General features: G+C 34.5%; 4 protein-coding genes across 6 annotated transcripts in view; 1 reads left to right on the top strand and 3 right to left on the bottom strand.

The window, feature by feature from the left end:
• The window catches only part of LOC128896876 (serine/threonine-protein kinase Pink1, mitochondrial), a 5,894-nt gene extending 4,475 nt beyond the window's left edge, over positions 1-1,419 (bottom strand). The window contains exon 1 of the mRNA XM_054160430.1: positions 1,087-1,419. Within this exon, the coding sequence (XP_054016405.1) occupies positions 1,087-1,222 (136 nt within the window). The 5' untranslated portion in view covers positions 1,223-1,419. The remainder of the gene's footprint in view (positions 1-1,086) is intronic.
• A 756-nt stretch (positions 1,420-2,175) lies between these two features.
• Positions 2,176-7,760, bottom strand: LOC128896867 (DNA replication ATP-dependent helicase/nuclease DNA2). Of its 3 annotated transcripts, none has more exons than XM_054160406.1 (14): positions 7,599-7,760; positions 6,764-7,461; positions 6,430-6,694; positions 6,190-6,367; positions 5,836-6,121; positions 5,351-5,761; positions 4,993-5,214; positions 4,769-4,915; positions 3,653-4,046; positions 3,371-3,564; positions 3,115-3,301; positions 2,845-3,045; positions 2,577-2,759; positions 2,176-2,502 (listed from the first exon to the last, which is right to left on the bottom strand). In XM_054160406.1, exons 1-14 carry the CDS (start codon positions 7,626-7,628, stop codon positions 2,281-2,283), a joined length of 3,618 nt encoding a protein of 1,205 aa, XP_054016381.1. In that variant the 5' UTR covers positions 7,629-7,760; the 3' UTR covers positions 2,176-2,280. The 3 variants fall into 3 exon arrangements, with proteins under 3 accessions (XP_054016381.1, XP_054016384.1, XP_054016382.1); XM_054160409.1 differs by lacking the exon at positions 7,599-7,760 and having other exon boundaries at positions 6,764-6,867; positions 7,080-7,098; XM_054160407.1 differs by lacking the exon at positions 7,599-7,760 and having other exon boundaries at positions 6,764-6,867; positions 6,945-7,074.
• Positions 7,761-8,702: 942 nt separating this feature from the next.
• On the top strand, positions 8,703-13,043 carry LOC128896869 (chromosome-associated kinesin KIF4-like). The gene is given in 11 exon segments (XM_054160411.1): positions 8,703-8,928; positions 9,018-10,160; positions 10,262-10,655; positions 10,722-11,088; positions 11,150-11,444; positions 11,548-11,684; positions 11,773-11,940; positions 12,014-12,205; positions 12,288-12,467; positions 12,550-12,617; positions 12,690-13,043. Coding segments are annotated over 11 exon segments (3,192 nt in total). The 3' UTR covers positions 12,712-13,043.
• Positions 13,044-15,620: 2,577 nt separating this feature from the next.
• Positions 15,621-20,257, bottom strand: LOC128896868 (chromosome-associated kinesin KIF4-like). The gene is made up of 12 exons (XM_054160410.1): positions 20,005-20,257; positions 19,646-19,871; positions 18,414-19,556; positions 17,919-18,312; positions 17,486-17,852; positions 17,130-17,424; positions 16,890-17,026; positions 16,634-16,801; positions 16,369-16,560; positions 16,107-16,286; positions 15,960-16,027; positions 15,621-15,887 (listed from the first exon to the last, which is right to left on the bottom strand). Exons 2-12 carry the CDS (start codon positions 19,869-19,871, stop codon positions 15,866-15,868), a joined length of 3,192 nt encoding a protein of 1,063 aa, XP_054016385.1. The 5' UTR covers positions 20,005-20,257; the 3' UTR covers positions 15,621-15,865.
• Positions 20,258-20,353: the final 96 nt, after the last annotated feature.

Raw genomic sequence — 20,353 nt, 5'->3', positions numbered from 1 at the left:
TATGAGGAGTAATATTGTTTTTAATATTTGCATTAATGGAAATAGAAAGCGTGCCAAGATTTGATTGTGTTTTGTATTGAATATAATTTATTAGGAGAATAATCTTGCAGATTACGTAAATGTGATGTACTTTAAATAAATGTAATTTTTAAATTAAAGGTGATGGAGAATTGCGGATTAGAGAATTACGAGGCATTGTTTCTCTGATAAATTGTTGTAAATAAAACCCAGTGTAAAATTGTGGAACCGCAGGGAATTGTAACTGTTCTGAAATTATTAATTTTATCACAGGGAGTGAGATAAACATATTTTTGATATTAATTCACCCTGCATTGACTTGCATTACAGAATTTTTACCTTAAATTGTAGAAAAATATGTGCGTCAACATAAATTGTCTAATTATTAGACTGTAGATTTTTATGCATTTATAAGAAATTGAAATGTACGAAGTACAAGATGTATGCAGTATATATTGATATAAATAGTATTAAAATTAAATGTCGGATTATAGTATAATATGATAGTAATATACATATATGTTTATTTTAGATTGTGATAACAGTGTACACCAAAAGTAATATTGTTTTCATTACTGCATTAATGTAAATAGAACGAGTGCTAAGATTTGATAGTGTCTTTATTCAATATCTAGTTTTATTTAACTAATGCTTATTTCAAATTGTGTATATAATATACATATATAGTAATGTCATATTATAATATAATATGATAGTAATATACATATATAGTAATATAAGAAATATTGAAATTGAAAATCACATAATATACATGATAATAATATATATGTAGTAAAATTCATATTATAATATTTACAACATTGCAAATTTACAAAAATTTTGATTTGCATAAACATCTGCAGTCTAATAATTAGTCCCAGGGCCCCGGGAGCAATTGGTCCGTCCCTGACGAAGACACAAAGCCAGCAAAATAATGTCCAAAGCGAGTTGTCAAACTGGCAAGGTTAAAAACACGTCGAAGGTCTCGGCGATTCGTGTTTTGACGAATCGTCCTCAAGGTTCAGAAAACTTAAAAAAAAATATGAACAAATTCGAGAATCGACTCACCTACTTGAACAACGTGTATCTTGTCGTGGTAGTTCCTTGGGTGGCAATTAGCGTAGAAACGATCGGTATTCCTGATGGAATGCAGCAGAGACCGACCATTTTGCAAAAGACGAAGAGCAACCGTCCGAATCGACATCTCCCCGCGGTTGCGGCCCGAGAGAGCCCAACGGGCTAGCCCCCCGTAGAAACAAGCCTTCGCTGACGAAGGCAGAGCCGTTATCAGGATGTCAATCGTTTTTCCAAAGTAGCTTCGATAACTGCGTAGGAAAGCCCTCGATGGAGCCTGTACGTGCTCTCTGCTTCGTGGTCGTTTTCGTACTGGCGCTGTCTGGTGCAGGGATACCAGAAATCCCCTCCACTTTTCTACGCATGAGTCTCGGAAGGTTGTGCGCATGCGCAGTGCCCGAAGCGCCAGGAAGGTATCTAGTGTATTCGTGAGAAGGGGTCCTTAGTTCCCACGGGAAATTGAGAATATTGTTATTAGTGGAATCTGCATTAAATCCAATTTATAGCCCTTGGGAAAGAAAGAAAGTGTTGAGAATAGCTTTATATACCGAAGCATTAATTTTGTAATGCATTGTGTACTATAATTATTGATCTCCATTCACAATAGAATGTTCTTCATAGAAAAACATTAACAAAATTCTCATTTGAATGAAAAGTCTTGAAAATATGCAACTTCAAGTCTTAATTTCAATCGCAAAATTGCTTTATGTCGACAAAAATAAATCTTTTTTTTTTTAATTGTTATTACTAACTAAGATTTATTACCGACCAAGATATGGTTTTGTCTTGGCCTACGTAGTGAGACCTGGACACTTCATATTGTTTGAAGTATGTAATTATTAATTGCGTCGCTATTATGTATTTAATATGAGCTAAAGGCAAACTTTCTCGTTTACAAGTAAATGAAAGTATGAAGACTTAGAATTATAATTAACACGTGCTAATGTTATTATTATTATTATTATAAAAGTTTCAAGTATGTAATGAAAAATTTGTTATACAAACATCTTGTACGTATCAATTCCTATTTATGTTGAAAATGAAAAGGAGAAATGTTAAAAATTGAAATTTGGACAACACACATTTTTACAAAAATACGTAATATATTGTTCGTTTTTGTTACAGTAAAATATATCGTTCGAATTCCAATTTCATAAGACATCGATAACATGCTTCATTTCGACATTCCTAAAAAGCATGCCCTTGCAATAAAGTCGCAACACTTCTCCATGAAAAGTCATCACAGCAATCGCGTAAATTTATGATATTTTTGTCCTCGACAAAGTTGAACAATTTCTTAAACGGCAAGTACTGCGATACAGTAGACGTATCCGCGATAATAATTAACTTATGCTTTGCTCTCGTGATAGCTACGGTTAATCTCCTATGATCTCCCAATATTTCCAGATCCTACAAAAATAGCAAAAATATTCAAAATTTTTAAGTTTCAATTCTTCTACCCGTGTCGGATTTAAACGAGGTACCTTGTTAATTATGTTATTACTAGATGAACTCCTCGCGCAAGTGTAAATAATAATTTCCTTGTCACGTCCTTGATACTGATCAACTGTGTTCACTTCGATACTATTCGGAACGATGCCTTTCAATAGGCTTACGTGTGCCCTGTACGGTGCAATTATTCCAATACTACGATGGTCCACGTTCATCTGTATAATAAAACACCTCGAACACGTTAACATTAAATAAAAACGATTACATAAACGACCTATTAATTAATAGTCTAAATGTCACCTTAAAGAGAGCTTGCAGTAGATTCATGATTACAGCAACTTCCCAAACATTTGAATGTTTCTGATCGCTTCCTAGATACTTATCACTGGATTCGATACTCATTTTCATGTCACTCGTGCAACCTGTATTCAATAATACTACGGAATCGTGTATACTCTGCGACAATGCTTGCTGTATCCACTTTCCTTCTTTCGCCAAATTCTAAAAATTAATTAATTAATTCTATTTCGTAAACGATTCATCAACTGATACAGTAACAAATAAACTTACTTCGCTGTTCGTTGCAGCGAAAGTAGCGCTTTCTATCGACGCACTTCCAACTTCTAGAGCGTCGTTGTACGTAAACTTGTTCGCCAAACGCATAATAATTTTATTCATTCTGTACTGTTTTGTTAACGTGATGGTATTATTCGCGCTGTCCAGGCGAGAAAACAGCGATTCGTCTGCGCCAAGTTTTCTGCGAAAGAAGATTCAAAAGAATGAATTGAACGGTATAAAAAATAGAGAGATTTGATTAAACAGCTACCTTGCTGTTTTACTCTTGACGATAGGAGGTAATTGGTCAGGATCTCCTACGAGAACGAATTTGTGTGCGCTGTACAGCGGTCTCAATACGGACGATTGTAAGGCTTGTGCGCTTTCATCTACGATACACACGTCGAATGTTCTTTTGCTTAGGAGAACGTGATTAGAGCTAGCACAAGTCACTCCAACGATATTCTAAAACAATACAAATTATTTTCTTGGTAGTTCCCTAAAATACCATAAAAAAGGTTCTAGTATCAGTTTCTAGTATCCAGTTTCATACTTTGCTAGAGTAAACAGTTTCTAAACTCTCAACGGAGTTACAATTCGCAATCATATGTCTCTCAGATTTATGTTGCACCAACGGATGGACAGCTGACGACCCCAATCTCAGGAAGTCGACACCCTTTTCCAGTAATCTCAATAAAATATTATCAACGCAGCCATTTGTGTAGCCAGCAATCAAAACTGAGTATCCTGTTTTGTTTAGCAGGCTTATTAAAGCCACTAATGTTTGCGTCTTTCCAGTTCCTGGCATTCCTTTGATTAGGATATATTCATTGGCACTCATGGCTTTCAAAACAGCTCTTTGCTGATTTTCGTTCAGCTCGTGTATTATCTCAGCACTTTTCCGCACGATGGAATGTGGTACACCTTTGCTGAACGTTGCTGGCTTCCTGTTATCAGAATTGGAGTAATCGTTCATGAAAGAGAGCATTTATTTGATTCTAGAAATTATGGTAATTATTTAGAAATTTACCCTCGCCAATTTTTATGACTTTGAAATATGTTGTCAAGGTCGTCATACTGAACAATTTTTCTTTGTACATGTTACCGCCAAAAGGCTTTAATTTCCGAGATATTCGTAGAAAACTTAGGTTACACTTGTATTATTACTGCACTGCATTCTAGGGAAAATGGCGACAGGCCCTCTCCCAATATAATATACGAAATTCTACTTGAAAAGTTGTCACATCACCATTTTACTGCATCTGAAGTAGGATCTCGTCTATTATGGTGAAAACCATCTGAAGTAGAATTTCGTATATTATATTATATTATATAGGGGATGCCGCCATTTTCTCTAGAATGCAGTGCAATAATAACATAAGTGGTTTCACATCACTATAATAAACGAGATCCTACTTGAGATGCTGTAAGATGGTGATCTGACAACATTTCAAGTAGAATTTAGTATATTATACCAGGGGATGCCGCTATTTTCTCTAGAATGCAGTTCAGTAATAATATAAGTGCAACTAAAGTTTTCTACGAATATTTTGGAGATTAAATCCTTTTGGCGATAACATGTACAGAGAAAAGTTGTTCAGATTGATGACCTTGACAACATATTTCAAGGTCATAACTTCTAAATAATTACCAAAATTATTATACAGACCTATCTATCACAATGTCTCGTAATTTTGCACAGATTTCGTTATCGCCCAATAAACCACCTACGTTGGCAATATTAAGGGAAAACAAAGTACTGTGTGAGTACTTGTCGATGTGCAGTGACTCGTTTATGTTATATTTGCTAATATCTCTGAAATTGCATATAATTAATTACAATGAATCATAGGTAACGTATGTATCACGTGTAGCTTTTACATTTGCACATACCTGTCTAGTAAAACGGTAATAGAATATTTTTCTATGTGCATTATGAAACCTGCTGATACGTTTACCCGCGTGTCTGTACTAACTATCACATATTCATTCTCTGAAAATTCCGTGTATGGAATATCGACATCTCCACGACCGAATGTGTGCTGGTACTTCGAGCTGTGCTCGACCACTTTGCTTATTAATTTCAAATTACTTATGCAAAGTTTCTTCTCTTCCCTAAAAACGAAACAAGTAAAAAAAAACTTAGCATAGAAAAATTTCTCATTGCGATTATCGAATTTAGCAAGCCAAAATGCATCAGAAAAAAAATTGTGGCATTGAATGTACATTTTAAAGTGGTGTTATCTCTCACCTCTTTTCTGGACTTAACGTCCACATGTATCTCGTTATGTTATCAGAGGTTTGCGCGTTTTCCTCTATTTGCAACAACGAAACCCACTTTATGATGTAATCGATATGCGTGGGTTTGAACTTTTCCAAGATCTGTTTGCTGAGCTGTGCTAATGGATGCGATTCCGATAATTGAATTTCCGGGTCTCTGCTTAAGTAAGAGCAACACAACGCGTTATAGGAACACGTCGAACAAGCCCTGTGATGGTTGATCGGCTCTGGTAGCTGTAGCATTTTCAAGTCTGGTTCGGAAGTCAACTCCAATGACTTGTCCACTAGCTTTGGAGCGATGTAATTAGCTATGGTGTTCCTCAACAATATCAAATCCCTTTTCTCAGGATGTTTACACTTGATCTCTTGCATGTTATTTTCTCTGCGATGAGAAATTTAGGATAAAATAATTCTGTTTAGAGGAATTTAATGCGTTTACATAGACAAACGAATTACCTGAGATACAATAGCAGACCAGTGTCTGTGTCTTGACCCGTGAGAGCCATCATCATGATGTACAAAATAAGTTGACCTCTGTGTTCCAAAGAGAACGAAGGCTTACCTGTCTTTATTTCCAGTGGCATCAACTTCCGCTTGGAATTCAGGCTAACTTCTACGGTAACATCCACTTTACCTTTCACTCCCAACTTGGGGAGCCAAATATTTTCCTCTATGTCGCGTACACGAGTGATTCTTCCCTTGAAACTATCTTTTATGTTACTTATCTCTTGTTGCTTTTCATCTGAAAGTGTCATCATTCTATAAATACGAAAGAATGAAATAAAATCATTAAATACTTTCTGCTTTTACCTTTTAAATAATGTCGAATGAAATTAAATATTTTAGGTACAAACGCGAGCATCTGTTTCCTACACTCGTCAAATTTAATTTCTGTCGCGTAAAGGGTACTAATAGTCTCCTTGGACTGCAGTATTTCATCCAGTAGCTTTGTAATGTCCGACATTACGTGGACATTCTCGCATATTGCCTGTAACGTTAACTCTATATTTGAATATTGCAAATATTGGATACGAAATCACACTACGCTACCTTCTGCAATAACTGGTGAGCTAGGCTTCCTATAACTAACGGCGTTTGATCTCCTTCAAAATAAGGAAGAGATTCCAGTTTCTTAAATTTCTCTGCTAGCACTGCCTTTCTGCTACAAAACAAACCAGAAACCACCGTTGTTCCAGATATTAACATATCCGAATGAATAACAAGAAAGCCACTTGTGTTGTCTACAACCCAATATCGAGATTCTTTTCTTGCCTGTATCGCAACGATATCATACTTCTTCACCTTCACGTCTTTCCTAAATTACAGGATCAAGTATTCCATTCATACGATAAATTATAATTGATATATCGATAGAAATGCTCACCAAAAGCCTGAACACATAACGGTTCCACTTAACGCAGATTCTTCTTGTTCTACTGTTAACAAAGTACTACTGTATTCATTCTTTACATCTGTAACCGTGCATCTCTGGAAAGAATCGAAATTTATTTGATTATCTACACACCATTCTTCCTCAAAACAATCGTTAAAATTATCCATAATACATGTTTCTAAGGCAAAATCTGATGCATTGATGGATTCATTTTCCACAGAATTCGTCCTATTCTCTTTTTTATTTACAGACTGTATATTCAAAGGTTCTACTTTCTTCTCGTTTTGTTTGTACACTATATTCTTACATCTATCTAAATCTATATTTTCCTTATATTCTCCTATTGTCAGATTCTTCTTGGGGGATGTCTCAATGACACACTTTCTTTTATCTCTGGATATGTTACAAATTGCATTCGATTCACTTGTAAATGCATAGTTTTGTTCGTGTAGAGTATTCGAGTTGTATGCATCAGACGTATCATCGCTTTTGACAATTTTCATTCGAGTCTCTAACAATTCTAAATCTCCTGATAACTTTCTTTTCTTACATACTCCTTCGCTCGACGTACTGTTCCCAATAATACTATTTATCATGCTATCTTTATCCTTAAATACTTCATCCTTCGAAGCGTTTGTAAAATACATCGAAATCTTCTTCTGAGATGGTTTTGCATCTCGAACAGCATTCTGGAATAATAACATGATCAAACCTTGAGACGGATTTTAATTCGGAGTAATTATAAACAAAATCATTTTATGAAAATCACGAAAATATCCCACTGCGTGTCTTGTTTTGCAATTCTATATATATGTATATATTTTACCGTTTTGCGGGAAAGATTAGTTTTCTTCATTGTAATATTTATAATTCATAATAATTATTTATAGTATAGTGTTACGCTTGATCGGCTTGGTGTAGCCGATTCGCGCCAATCTTTATCCCAAATTCAAGTGATAGAAAGATGAAAAACGAGCATAATTTCTACGAAGAAGCTTTACTAGGGAATTTTTGAGATTAGAATTTTAAACGATCATAGGGATTTTTATGCGATTATAGGGACCAGACAGAGTGAGTGAAGCCATGTCCGCCATATTACGTTGCCATTGCGAATTCATGGGGCCTAATCTCTGCCTAAACGCGCAGAAATATTAGAAATATTAGAAATATTAGAAATATTTATTTCTATATATTTACATATATACAGGGCGTCCCAAAAATGTTGTAACACCTTGAAAGGAGTGGTTCGGGAGGAGTTTTGAAACAACGTTTCCCTTAGCGAAAATGTTGTCCGAGGCGTCGTTAAGGAGATATTAACGGAAAAGATTAACCAATCATAGCGCGAGTACGCCGGTGGAGCGAACAATCAGAGCGCGAGTATGCTAGTGGAGCGGCCACGGTAGCGTAGACTACACGCTAGGTGGTAACGCTTCCCGACCAATCAGAGCGCGAAGTGGTTGTGCTTCCCGACCAATCAGAGCGCGAGTGTACCAATGGAGCGCCCGCCGATTGGTCAGTGTTTTCTGTTAATCATTCAAACATCTTGAAAGGGCGGGTAACGGTTACCATGTGTTCGTATGATCTTACTTTACTTTCTGATGCGAAAAAGTAGTTTAGTATTTTATTATATATTATAATCCTTCCTAAAAAAAAAAGTGTACTTACAGTAAATTCTACTGTTTTTATTCTCTGGCACAAAAAGTAGTTTAGTATTTTATTATTTATTATAAACCTTTGTATGTAGAAAGGTATACTAGTGTAAATACTACAACTTATCTTATTCCACGCAATTTAAAAGTGAGTATTTCGGTTCCTACCTTAACCCATTTATAAAGTTATTCTTGATTTCTATAGAAGTATCTTTATTTTATAAATAACTTAAAGGAATTAGAATTTTGTACATCTGTATTATGTGTCATTTTTGTTGTAGATGAACGATGATACAGTTCGGGTTGCTGTACGTATTCGGCCTCTAGTGAAGACTGAAATTGAAAAAGGCTGTCAAACATGCTTAAATGTTGTTCCTGGTGAATCACAAATAGTTATACATAATACAGAAAAGGCTTTCACGTTTAATTATGTATTTCCCCCTGACATTGGCCAAGAAGACTTTTACGATACAGCCATCAAAGGGATGGTAAAACATATTTTTCAAGGTAAGGCTATATCAAAATCTTTAATTGTATTACATATCCGAATCCCATTTTCTAATAAGTATCATAATATAATTATATGGTTTCCATAGGATACAACGTAACTATATTAGCTTATGGTCAAACTGGAAGCGGTAAAACTCATTCAATGGGCACCAACTACGATGAAACAGAAGATTGTGGTGTTATACCACGTGCAGTAAATGACATATTCAATATAATTTCATCCAAGGCAGATTGGAGTTTCAGAGTCACAGTTTCGTTTATGGAACTATATCAAGAACAATTATACGATCTGTTAACTGAGAAACAGCGTAGTCAATCTGTCGTTGATATTAGAGACGATGGGAAAAATATAAAAGTTGCTGGAGTTGTGGAAAAAGAAGTGAAGAATGCAAGAGAAACATTGGAATGTTTAATGCAGGGATCTCTGGGTCGTGCAACTGGTGCTACAGCAATGAATGCCCAGAGTAGCCGCAGCCATGCCATTTTTACATTATGTATACATCAACAAAAAAAGAATGACCCTAATACAGCAACAACAGCAAAGTTCCATTTAGTAGATTTAGCTGGATCCGAGCGTAGTAAAAAGACGCAAGCAACCGGCGAGAGATTCAAGGAAGGTGTCAATATAAACAAAGGTCTATTAGCATTAGGCAATGTTATATCACAATTAGGCGACGCTGGGCCCTCGTCGTACGTTGGTTATCGAGACAGTAAACTCACCCGATTGTTACAAGACTCCCTTGGAGGTAACTCCATGACCCTGATGATAGCATGCGTTAGTCCAGCAGATTACAACTTAGACGAAACTTTGAGTACGCTAAGATACGCCGATAGAGCGCGAAAAATAAAAAATAAACCTATAATAAATCAAGATCCACAAGTTTTAGAAATAAATAGGTTGAATAAATTGGTGCAGGAATTGAAGCTTGCTTTGGTAGGTCAAGAAATTGGAATATCCTGTCCAGCTGAGCATCGAGAACTTGAAGAAAAAAATCAATATTTACGAAATAAGATAAGAGATTTAACGGAAAAACTACACGCAAATTTAATCGAAGTTGTAGTCATGCATGAAAGAGCAGAACTAGCTGAAGAAGCTAGAGAGAAAATTGAAACAGATATGGCGAAAATATTAAAAGATTGCAAAGAACTTTTAGATAATTTCGATCAAAATGTTGGTACATATACCGAACATCGCGCGCAATGAGAGGCTATATATATGGAAATTCTGAGTAAGTAGCATTATTAGTTTATTCTTATTGCTTAATATAAGTAAATTAAAAACAAAATTGTAAAAATAATACGTATGTTCTACTTTTGTTTTATCAAATAGATATTCAAAACGATCAGAAAAAAACGTCCGAGGAACTCATAAATTGTGGAATATCATCTCTCAGCTCAAAAACATTTGACGATGACGAGAATTTAAAACAGACTTCTGAAGGAGAAACGAGTCTCGAAAATCCAGACAGTTTAGACGATATCGACATGAAACAGGAAGAGCATACTCTGCTTCAAGTCAAAAGGAATAACGAAGTACAAAACATAAACAAAGAACTAGCTATTAAAGAAAGTCTTATGAGCAAATTGTTGAAAGACTCTTCTCAAATAATTGATTACTCCAAAGAAAAACAAGAAATGGAACAAGAGATAAGAGCACTCCAGGCAGAAAGAGAAGAGCTCACGCAAGCGCTGCAAAATATTCAAGCAAAAAATGTTAGCTCAAAGTAAGTAATTCAATAGTATGCGATAGTATGCGTTACGGTTTTCTAATTTATTTTGCATATTTACAGGTTGGCGGAAAGTCGTCGGAAGAAAGTACAAGAATTAGAAAAGAAGATAGGAGAACTGAGGCGCAAAGTTACGGAACAAGACAGAATAGTCAAAATGAAAGAGAAACAAGATCAACAAATAAAAAATCTATCGAACGGAATGCAGCTGTTGAAAAAAACTAGGGTTCAATTGATTAGGCAAATGCGAATTGAGTCTGATAAATTCGCAAAATGGAAGGAATCTAAAGAGAAAGAAGTGAATAAGTTGAAAAATCAGAATATGAAGCAAACGAACGAAGTAACGCGTTTGAAGATGTGGCATAGTAAACAAGAAACAGTTTTCAAAAGAAAAATGGAGGAAGCTTATGCGATCAACAAAAGATTGAAGGTAATGAATTAAGAAAAGTTATTAATGTAGTAACTTTATATTAATATCTTTTTTCTTTTAGGAAGCACTCGATTTGCAGAAAAAAACAGCAATGAAGAGAGAAAAAATGAATAATAAATCGGAGAAAATTCAAAATTGGTTGCAGCAAGAGTTACACATATTGGAGAGCACAGTTGATGCTGAACATACTCTTGAAAATTTGATGCATGATAGAGCATCGCTGGCTTCTATGCTAGATAAGATTCGAAATAGTAGCGATGCAAACGAGGAAAAGATTTCCGAACTTACAGACTTCATAGATCTGCGTAACACTCAAATTAGCGATCTGCAACAAAAAATAGTTGAGTCGGATCAGGGTAAGAATATCGTATGTTAAATACATAGTTTATGCGTTTATCTATTATATCGTTATTCACAAGCAATTAACGATGATACCTCCACGTGTATTTGTCTGATTAGAAAATAGGAAGCATTCCAGATGGCAACAGATACACACAATGGATGATGCAAAAACAGCATTAAAAATATTATTTAAACATACCGCTGAGAATAGGCGAAAACTGTGCGCAAAGGAATTTGAGTACAAGGATCTTATGGTTTGTTATCTACTTTGCGTTCCGTTTATTGATTTGGTTTGTTATTAATCTTAAATTAATATAATGGGAATATTAAATGTAATTTTAGGAGAAGTTCGAAGAAGTGCGGGCGACGGAAACGGAAAGGCGTTTTTCAGAACAGCTCGCTTTAAACGAAAGCACAAATCGCGTTGTAGAACTTAAAAACGAGGAAATTGCTAAATTAAAAGAAGAATTGGAAAAGTACAAGGAAAAATGTCAACGTCTAGAGCCAACAGTTAGTACACTCCTTTATCTTTGTTAATATTGCTTGCAATGAAAAATTCCACTTTCTTTTTTCTATGTGATAGATTTTAAGCGATAGCTTAGATAATATTAAAAAATCGAAACCTAAAGTCAAAAAACAGACATCCAGACTTGTGGAATTGGTTGATGCAAATACCTGTCCTCTGTCAGATGACAGTATTACCGAGTGCGACGATACGGAGAAAGATCCAGATTGGATACACACACCACTGTACAATCGGATACGAAAGCTTCAGGTAGTTAAAGGAATACATAAAAATGATTACCTATGATTCTTCATTGTAAAAATATCGCCAACACTTCAATATTTATTTCTAGAATACAACTAGAAACTCTTCGCTAGACCGCACGACAGTGAAACGAACATCGGATGGTGATATAAAATGCAGTTGTAAAACGAATTGTTCTACGCGTGTTTGCAGATGCTTTAAGAATAAGACTCTGTGCCTTAATTGTAGCTGCAATCAGGAACTGTGTAAAAACAAAGATACAAATAATGTAAGTTGATAATTAATTTTATCGATAAATTTTTAATATTAGTAGCATTCTAATTAACAGTCTAATTAACTGTTCTTTTCAGTTCAATCGGAATTTATTCGTTGACAATGACGAAAACAAAGAAACTGATGAACTAATAAAGAAACAAAGGTATGTTTCAACAATACTTTCATAATCGCTTGTGTAATATTTACTAAAATCTCGATTTTTTTCTTCCGATAGGTTGGTGGAGTCGCATCTATAAAAGGGACGTGAATTTAGTTAAAAACCAATTTATCGCATTTTATTGGATCAGCATACTGTTACTAGATAGATACATATATATTTATTCCAGCCAAGAAATGGACTTTGTTACAAATCTCCTAATCATAGCATACTGTTGCTACTATTTGTATATAAAATAAGCGACTGTTATTTAATGATGTATTTCATAGTACTAGAGCTAGCGAACAATGTTTTATTCCATTTCATATTGAAACCTAATTGCTTTATGTTACTTTAGACTAATCCTATTTGATATTATTTCTCAGTATTTATTATTTGTATATAAACAAAAAGTGTTACAATCTTGTTACATATAGTTAGAAATTTTTATTTCAAGGAAACAATTACAGGCAGATAAAGCGGTAAATTCTGCTGCATGATGGAAACATGGAAATTATTTTATAATGAAATTCAACTAATACGAATATTCTCAATTTTCCGTGGCAACTAAGGACCCCACTCTCACGAATACACTAGATACCTCCCTGGCGCTTCGTACACTACGCATGCGCACAATCTTACGAGACTCGCGCGTGTAAATTAAATTTGACAAAATATGTGATTGAAATTAAGACTTGGAGTTGCACTTTTTCAAGAATTTTTCATTCAAATGAGAATTTTGTTTATGTTTTTCTATGAAGAACATTCAATTGTGAATGGAGATCAATAATTATAGTCCACAATGCATTACAAAATTAATGCTTCGGTATACAGGGTGTCCCAAAAATGTTGTAACACCTTGAAAGGGGTGGTTCGGGAGGCAATTTGGAACAACTTTTTCATTAGCGAAAATATTATCCGAGGCTTCGTTGAGGAGATATTAACGGAAAACACTGACCAATCAGCAGGCGCTCCATTGGGATACTCGCGCTCTGATTGGTCGGGGCGTGCGGCCGCCTCGCGCTCTAATTGGTCGACGTTTGTGTATGCTCCCGGTAAAATTTGAACTCCATAGCACTCCATATTTGGTCATCGCGAACGTTATGGAACTGACCACTTGGTGCATGATCGAACAGAATTGAACGTGAACAAAACCGAAGATATCGCCATGGATGTAAACAAAAGGTAAATCATTTTTTTTTTTATAAAAATATTAAAGAATTATTCAAAATGATTTAAGTCGGATTTTATTAATATATATGAAAACTCTTGCTTTTTTACAGTACGAAAAGGTGGTCCTCACGCTTTCTTTTATCATTCCAACCGGTTGGGACTTTTTCAATATCTTTCTTTTTTTGTCATCTAGTAAATTAATTGTAATTCCTAAAAAAAATTTCAAATTCCAAAAAAAGGAATTGAGTCTTAAAAGTTGTTCGAATACTTTTTCAGTTCATTGTACATTATTGATTGTAATCATACCTTGATAAAATCTCGAAAATTATTGTTTAATCATTAATGTTTTCTTTATTTAAATTTATGTTTATAGATGCCACAAAGTATGTGCTATCTGGGGCTGCAGAAGTAACAAGAAGCGCATGTTTCGGTTCCCCTGTCCGCTGAAAAAGAAAGACAGGTGCATGCAGTGGATAATAGCTTCAAGAAGGGAGGATTTTCTACAGCTTCCCCCGAAGGTAGTGAATAACAAAGTGTTGTGCGATATTCATTTTGAAGATCGCTATCGCTTCACGAAAAATCTCACGAGGGACGCAATACCAACTTGCAACTTACCAAGTAATAATTGACTGCACACTTTTTAAAGTATATTTAACAAATTTTCAATGGAAATATTTACTAAATTCTATTAACATCAATTAGCACCTGCTACATCTGTCGAGCCACAGGAGGAAATTGTAATGGAAATTACAGAAGGAGAAGAACGTAAGTTTTCGGTCTCTATACATATGATAAAATAGTATACAAACTACAAATACACTACGTATAAATGAGAAGACCTCCAGCATTAAGTGTATATAATGTTATATAATTTTGTTAGTATAGATCTACCAGGACAGTTTGGTCCCAGGATAACGTCAGACTAAAGAGCAGCATGGGACTTCAGGACAACATGAGACTTCAGAACAGTATGGGACTTTAGGACAACATGAGACTTCAGAACAGTATAGGTCTTCAGGACAATGTGAGACTACAGAACAGCATGAGATTGAAAGGACAGCGTAGGACTGAAGGACAATATTGAACCTGGAACCAGTAAAGACTCCTGCGCACTTGCCTTTAATGTGCTTCCTGGATCATCCAGAGGTTAGTGTACTACTTTACAATAATATTATCTTCTATTAGATTCCTTTTTTTAGTTACAATAGGTATTCAGTATTATGTGTGTCATTTAAAAGGTGCTTCTATTAATTCTTTGTTACAATTACAGATTGTGCTGTCCAAAGGGGTCAACTCCAAGCAGCCAGCAGAGTATGACCTTAATAAATGTTTAGAATTTAGCTATTTCGGCTTTTCGTAACATTAGTTTTTTTAAAAGAAAGCTCGCTAGGTAGTAAACATCCAAAGGTACTGCACAGTTGAATTAGGACTCATAAAAATTTTAAATTTTTAAAATTTCATCTGCGTGATCTTGGTTTTGTTGAATTTATTACGCCTAATTTGAAACAAGACGCGCTTGAAAATTTTTTCGGACAAATAAGGCAACACGGTGTTCGTAATACTAATCCAACTTGCAGAGCCTTTCACTCATACACATATAAGTCTACTTTCAATTCTTGATTTTTTAAATTTATGTTCTATTTATTGTGCATCATTTTCTTAATTACAATTTTTTGTCAATAATTAAAACTCTGCTTTTTGTCAATATTCATTTTTTACATTTATGTTCTTTTTATTGTATATTATTTTCTAATAACGAATTCAGTCTTGTATGAATTATGTATAATGTATTTTTATTTTATGTATGACTAATGAATCATATAATGTATTGTATATTATATGTATATAGTGTATTTTCATTTTATATGTACGTATACGTATAAGTGTCTGTGTGGAGTGTAATAATATATGACTACATTTTATATACAAACATATTTTTCATATTTTTATACAGTTCTATTTTACATATTTTGTTTCTTTTTTCAATTTATATAAATATAATAAATTTCATTTCATATAAATAGAGCCTCTATTACTTCCTTTATTTTTTGATCAGATTATTAACTACATTCACGTCCCTTTTATAGATGCGACTCCTCCAGCCTATCGGAAGGAAAAAATTGAGATTTTAGTAGATATTACACGAGCGATAATGAAAGTATTGTTGAAACATACCTTTGTTTCTTTATTAGTTCATCAGTTTCTTTGTTTTCGTCATTGTCAACGAATAAATTCCGATTGAGCTGAAAAAAACAGTTAATTAGACTGTTAATTAGAATGCTATTATAGAAAGTTTATCGTTAAACTTAATTACCAACTCACATTATTTGTATATTTGTTTTGACACAGTTCCGGATTGCAGTTACAATTACCGCACACAGTCTTATTCTTAAAGCATCCGCAGATACGCGTAGAACATTTTGTGTTACAGCTACATTTTATATCACCGTCCGATGATCGTTTCACTGTTGTAGGGTCCAGCGTAGAGTTTCTAGTTGTATTCTAGAAATAAATATTAAATTGTTGACGATATTTTTACAATGAAGAATCATAGGTAATCATTTTTACGTATTCCTTTAACTACCTGAAGCTTTCGTATCCGATTGTACAGTGGTGTGTGCATCCAATCTGGATCTTTCTCAATATCGTCGCATTCGTTAATACTGTCATCTGACAGAGGAAAGGTATTTGTCTCAACCAATCCAACAAATTTTGATGTCTGTTTTTTGACTTTAGGTTTCGGTTTTTTAATATTATCTAAGCTATCGCTTAAAATCTATCACATAGAAAAAAGAAAGTGGAATTTTTCATTGCAAGAGATATTAGCAAAGATAAAGGAGTGTACTAACTGTTGGCTCTAGACGTTGACATTTTTCCTTGTACTCTTCCAATTCTTCTTTTAATTTAGCGATTTCCTCGTTTTTAAGTTCTACAATGCGATTTGTATTTTCGTTTAAAGCGGACTGTCCTGAAAAACACCTTTCCGTTCCCGTCGCTCGCACTTCTTCGAACTTCTCCTAAAATTACATTTAATATTCCCATTATATTAATTTAAGATTAATAACAAACCAAATCAATAAATGGAACGCAAAGTAGATAACAAACCATAAGATCCTTGTACTCAAATTCCTTTGCGCACAGTTTTCGCCTATTCTCAGCGGTATGTTTAAATAATATTTTTAATGCTGTTTTTGCATCATCCATTGTGTGTATCTGTTGCCATCTGGAATGCTTCCTATTTTCTAATCAGACAAATACACGTGGAGGTATCATCGTTAATTGCTTGCGAATAACGATATAATAGATAAACGCATAAACTATGTATTTAACATACGATATTCTTACCCTGATCCGACTCAACTATTTTTTGTTGCAGATCGCTAATTTGAGTGTTACGCAGATCTATGAAGTCTGTAAGTTCGGAAATCTTTTCCTCGTTTGCATCGCTACTATTTCGAATCTTATCTAGCATAGAAGCCAGCGATGCTCTATCATGCATCAAATTTTCAAGAGTATGTTCAGCATCAACTGTGCTCTCCAATATGTGTAACTCTTGTTGCAACCAATTTTGAATTTTCTCCGATTTATTATTCATTTTTTCTCTCTTCATTGCTGTTTTTTTTTGCAAATCGAGTGCTTCCTAAAAGAAAAAAGATATTAATATAAAGTTACTACATTAATAACTTTTCTTAATTCGTTACCTTCAATCTTTTGTTGATCGCATAAGCTTCCTCCATTTTTCTTTTGAAAACTGATTTCTGTTTACTATGCCACATCTTCAAACGCGTTACTTCGTTCGTCTGCTTCATATTCTGATTTTTCAACTTATTCACTTCTTTCTCTTTAGATTCCTTCCATTTTGCGAATTTATCAGACTCAATTCGCATTTGTCTAATCAATTGAACCCTAGTTTTTTTCAACAGCTGCATTCCGTTCGATAGATTTTTTATTTGTTGATCTTGTTTCTCTTTCATTTTGACTATTCTGTCTTGTTCCGTAACTTTGCGCCTCAGTTCTCCTATCTTCTTTTCTAATTCTTGTACTTTCTTCCGACGACTTTCCGCCAACCTGTAAATATGCAAAATAAATTAGAAAACCGTAACGCATACTATCGCATACTATTGAATTACTTACTTTGAGCTAACATTTTTTGCTTGAATATTTTGCAGCGCTTGCGTGAGCTCTTCTCTTTCTGCCTGGAGTGCTCTTATCTCTTGTTCCATTTCTTGTTTTTCTTTGGAGTAATCAATTATTTGAGAAGAGTCTTTCAACAATTTGCTCATAAGACTTTCTTTAATAGCTAGTTCTTTGTTTATGTTTTGTACTTCGTTATTCCTTTTGACTTGAAGCAGAGTATGCTCTTCCTGTTTCATGTCGATATCGTCTAAACTGTCTGGATTTTCGAGACTCGTTTCTCCTTCAGAAGTCTGTTTTAAATTCTCGTCATCGTCAAATGTTTTTGAGCTGAGAGATGATATTCCACAATTTATGAGTTCCTCGGACGTTTTTTTCTGATCGTTTTGAATATCTATTTGATAAAACAAAAGTAGAACATACGTATTATTTTTACAATTTTGTTTTTAATTTACTTATATTAAGCAATAAGAATAAACTAATAATGCTACTTACTCAGAATTTCCATATATATAGCCTCTAATTGCGCGCGATGTTCGGTATATGTACCAACATTTTGATCGAAATTATCTAAAAGTTCTTTGCAATCTTTTAATATTTTCGCCATATCTGTTTCAATTTTCTCTCTAGCTTCTTCAGCTAGTTCTGCTCTTTCATGCATGACTACAACTTCGATTAAATTTGCGTGTAGTTTTTCCGTTAAATCTCTTATCTTATTTCGTAAATATTGATTTTTTTCTTCAAGTTCTCGATGCTCAGCTGGACAGGATATTCCAATTTCTTGACCTACCAAAGCAAGCTTCAATTCCTGCACCAATTTATTCAACCTATTTATTTCTAAAACTTGTGGATCTTGATTTATTATAGGTTTATTTTTTATTTTTCGCGCTCTATCGGCGTATCTTAGCGTACTCAAAGTTTCGTCTAAGTTGTAATCTGCTGGACTAACGCATGCTATCATCAGGGTCATGGAGTTACCTCCAAGGGAGTCTTGTAACAATCGGGTGAGTTTACTGTCTCGATAACCAACGTACGACGAGGGCCCAGCGTCGCCTAATTGTGATATAACATTGCCTAATGCTAATAGACCTTTGTTTATATTGACACCTTCCTTGAATCTCTCGCCGGTTGCTTGCGTCTTTTTACTACGCTCGGATCCAGCTAAATCTACTAAATGGAACTTTGCTGTTGTTGCTGTATTAGGGTCATTCTTTTTTTGTTGATGTATACATAATGTAAAAATGGCATGGCTGCGGCTACTCTGGGCATTCATTGCTGTAGCACCAGTTGCACGACCCAGAGATCCCTGCATTAAACATTCCAATGTTTCTCTTGCATTCTTCACTTCTTTTTCCACAACTCCAGCAACTTTTATATTTTTCCCATCGTCTCTAATATCAACGACAGATTGACTACGCTGTTTCTCAGTTAACAGATCGTATAATTGTTCTTGATATAGTTCCATAAACGAAACTGTGACTCTGAAACTCCAATCTGCCTTGGATGAAATTATATTGAATATGTCATTTACTGCACGTGGTATAACACCACAATCTTCTGTTTCATCGTAGTTGGTGCCCATTGAATGAGTTTTACCGCTTCCAGTTTGACCATAAGCTAATATAGTTACGTTGTATCCTATGGAAACCATATAATTATATTATGATACTTATTAGAAAATGGGATTCGGATATGTAATACAATTAAAGATTTTGATATAGCCTTACCTTGAAAAATATGTTTTACCATCCCTTTGATGGCTGTATCGTAAAAGTCTTCTTGGCCAATGTCAGGGGGAAATACATAATTAAACGTGAAAGCCTTTTCTGTATTATGTATAACTATTTGTGATTCACCAGGAACAACATTTAAGCATGTTTGACAGCCTTTTTCAATTTCAGTCTTCACTAGAGGCCGAATACGTACAGCAACCCGAACTGTATCATCGTTCATCTACAACAAAAATGACACATAATACAGATGTACAAAATTCTAATTCCTTTAAGTTATTTATAAAATAAAGATACTTCTATAGAAATCAAGAATAACTTTATAAATGGGTTAAGGTAGGAACCGAAATACTCACTTTTAAATTGCGTGGAATAAGATAAGTTGTAGTATTTACACTAGTATACCTTTCTACATACAAAGGTTTATAATAAATAATAAAATACTAAACTACTTTTTGTGCCAGAGAATAAAAACAGTAGAATTTACTGTAAGTACACTTTTTTTTTTAGGAAGGATTATAATATATAATAAAATACTAAACTACTTTTTCGCATCAGAAAGTAAAGTAAGATCATACGAACACATGGTAACCGTTACCCGCCCTTTCAAAATATTAACAGAAAACACTGACCAATCAGCGGGCGCTTCATTGGCATTCTCGTGCTCTGATTGGTCGGGGAGCACAACCGCCTCGCGGTCTGATT

Source organism: Hylaeus anthracinus, unplaced genomic scaffold, assembly GCF_026225885.1.
Source record: "Hylaeus anthracinus isolate JK02 unplaced genomic scaffold, UHH_iyHylAnth1.0_haploid 11978, whole genome shotgun sequence".
Classification (NCBI taxonomy): Eukaryota; Metazoa; Arthropoda; class Insecta; order Hymenoptera; family Colletidae; genus Hylaeus; species Hylaeus anthracinus.
The sequence above is the reverse complement of the archived record's forward strand: the minus strand, read 5'-3'. Positions and strand labels throughout refer to the sequence as shown.

Coding starts and splice junctions, on each gene's coding strand:
- LOC128896868 (XM_054160410.1), bottom strand. CDS start 19,871: ATGAACGATGATACAGTTCGGGTTGCTGTACGTATTCGGCCTCTAGTG. Junction 16,802..16,889: donor TTGAGTACAAGGATCTTATG/GTTTGTTATCTA, acceptor ATGTAATTTTAG/GAGAAGTTCGAAGAAGTGCG. Junction 16,028..16,106: donor AAAACAAATATACAAATAAT/GTGAGTTGGTAA, acceptor TGTTTTTTTCAG/CTCAATCGGAATTTATTCGT.
- LOC128896867 (XM_054160406.1), bottom strand. CDS start 7,628: ATGAAGAAAACTAATCTTTCCCGCAAAACG. Junction 5,762..5,835: donor GGTCTGCTATTGTATCTCAG/GTAATTCGTTTG, acceptor TTCTCATCGCAG/AGAAAATAACATGCAAGAGA. Junction 4,916..4,992: donor ATTACCGTTTTACTAGACAG/GTATGTGCAAAT, acceptor ATGCAATTTCAG/AGATATTAGCAAATATAACA.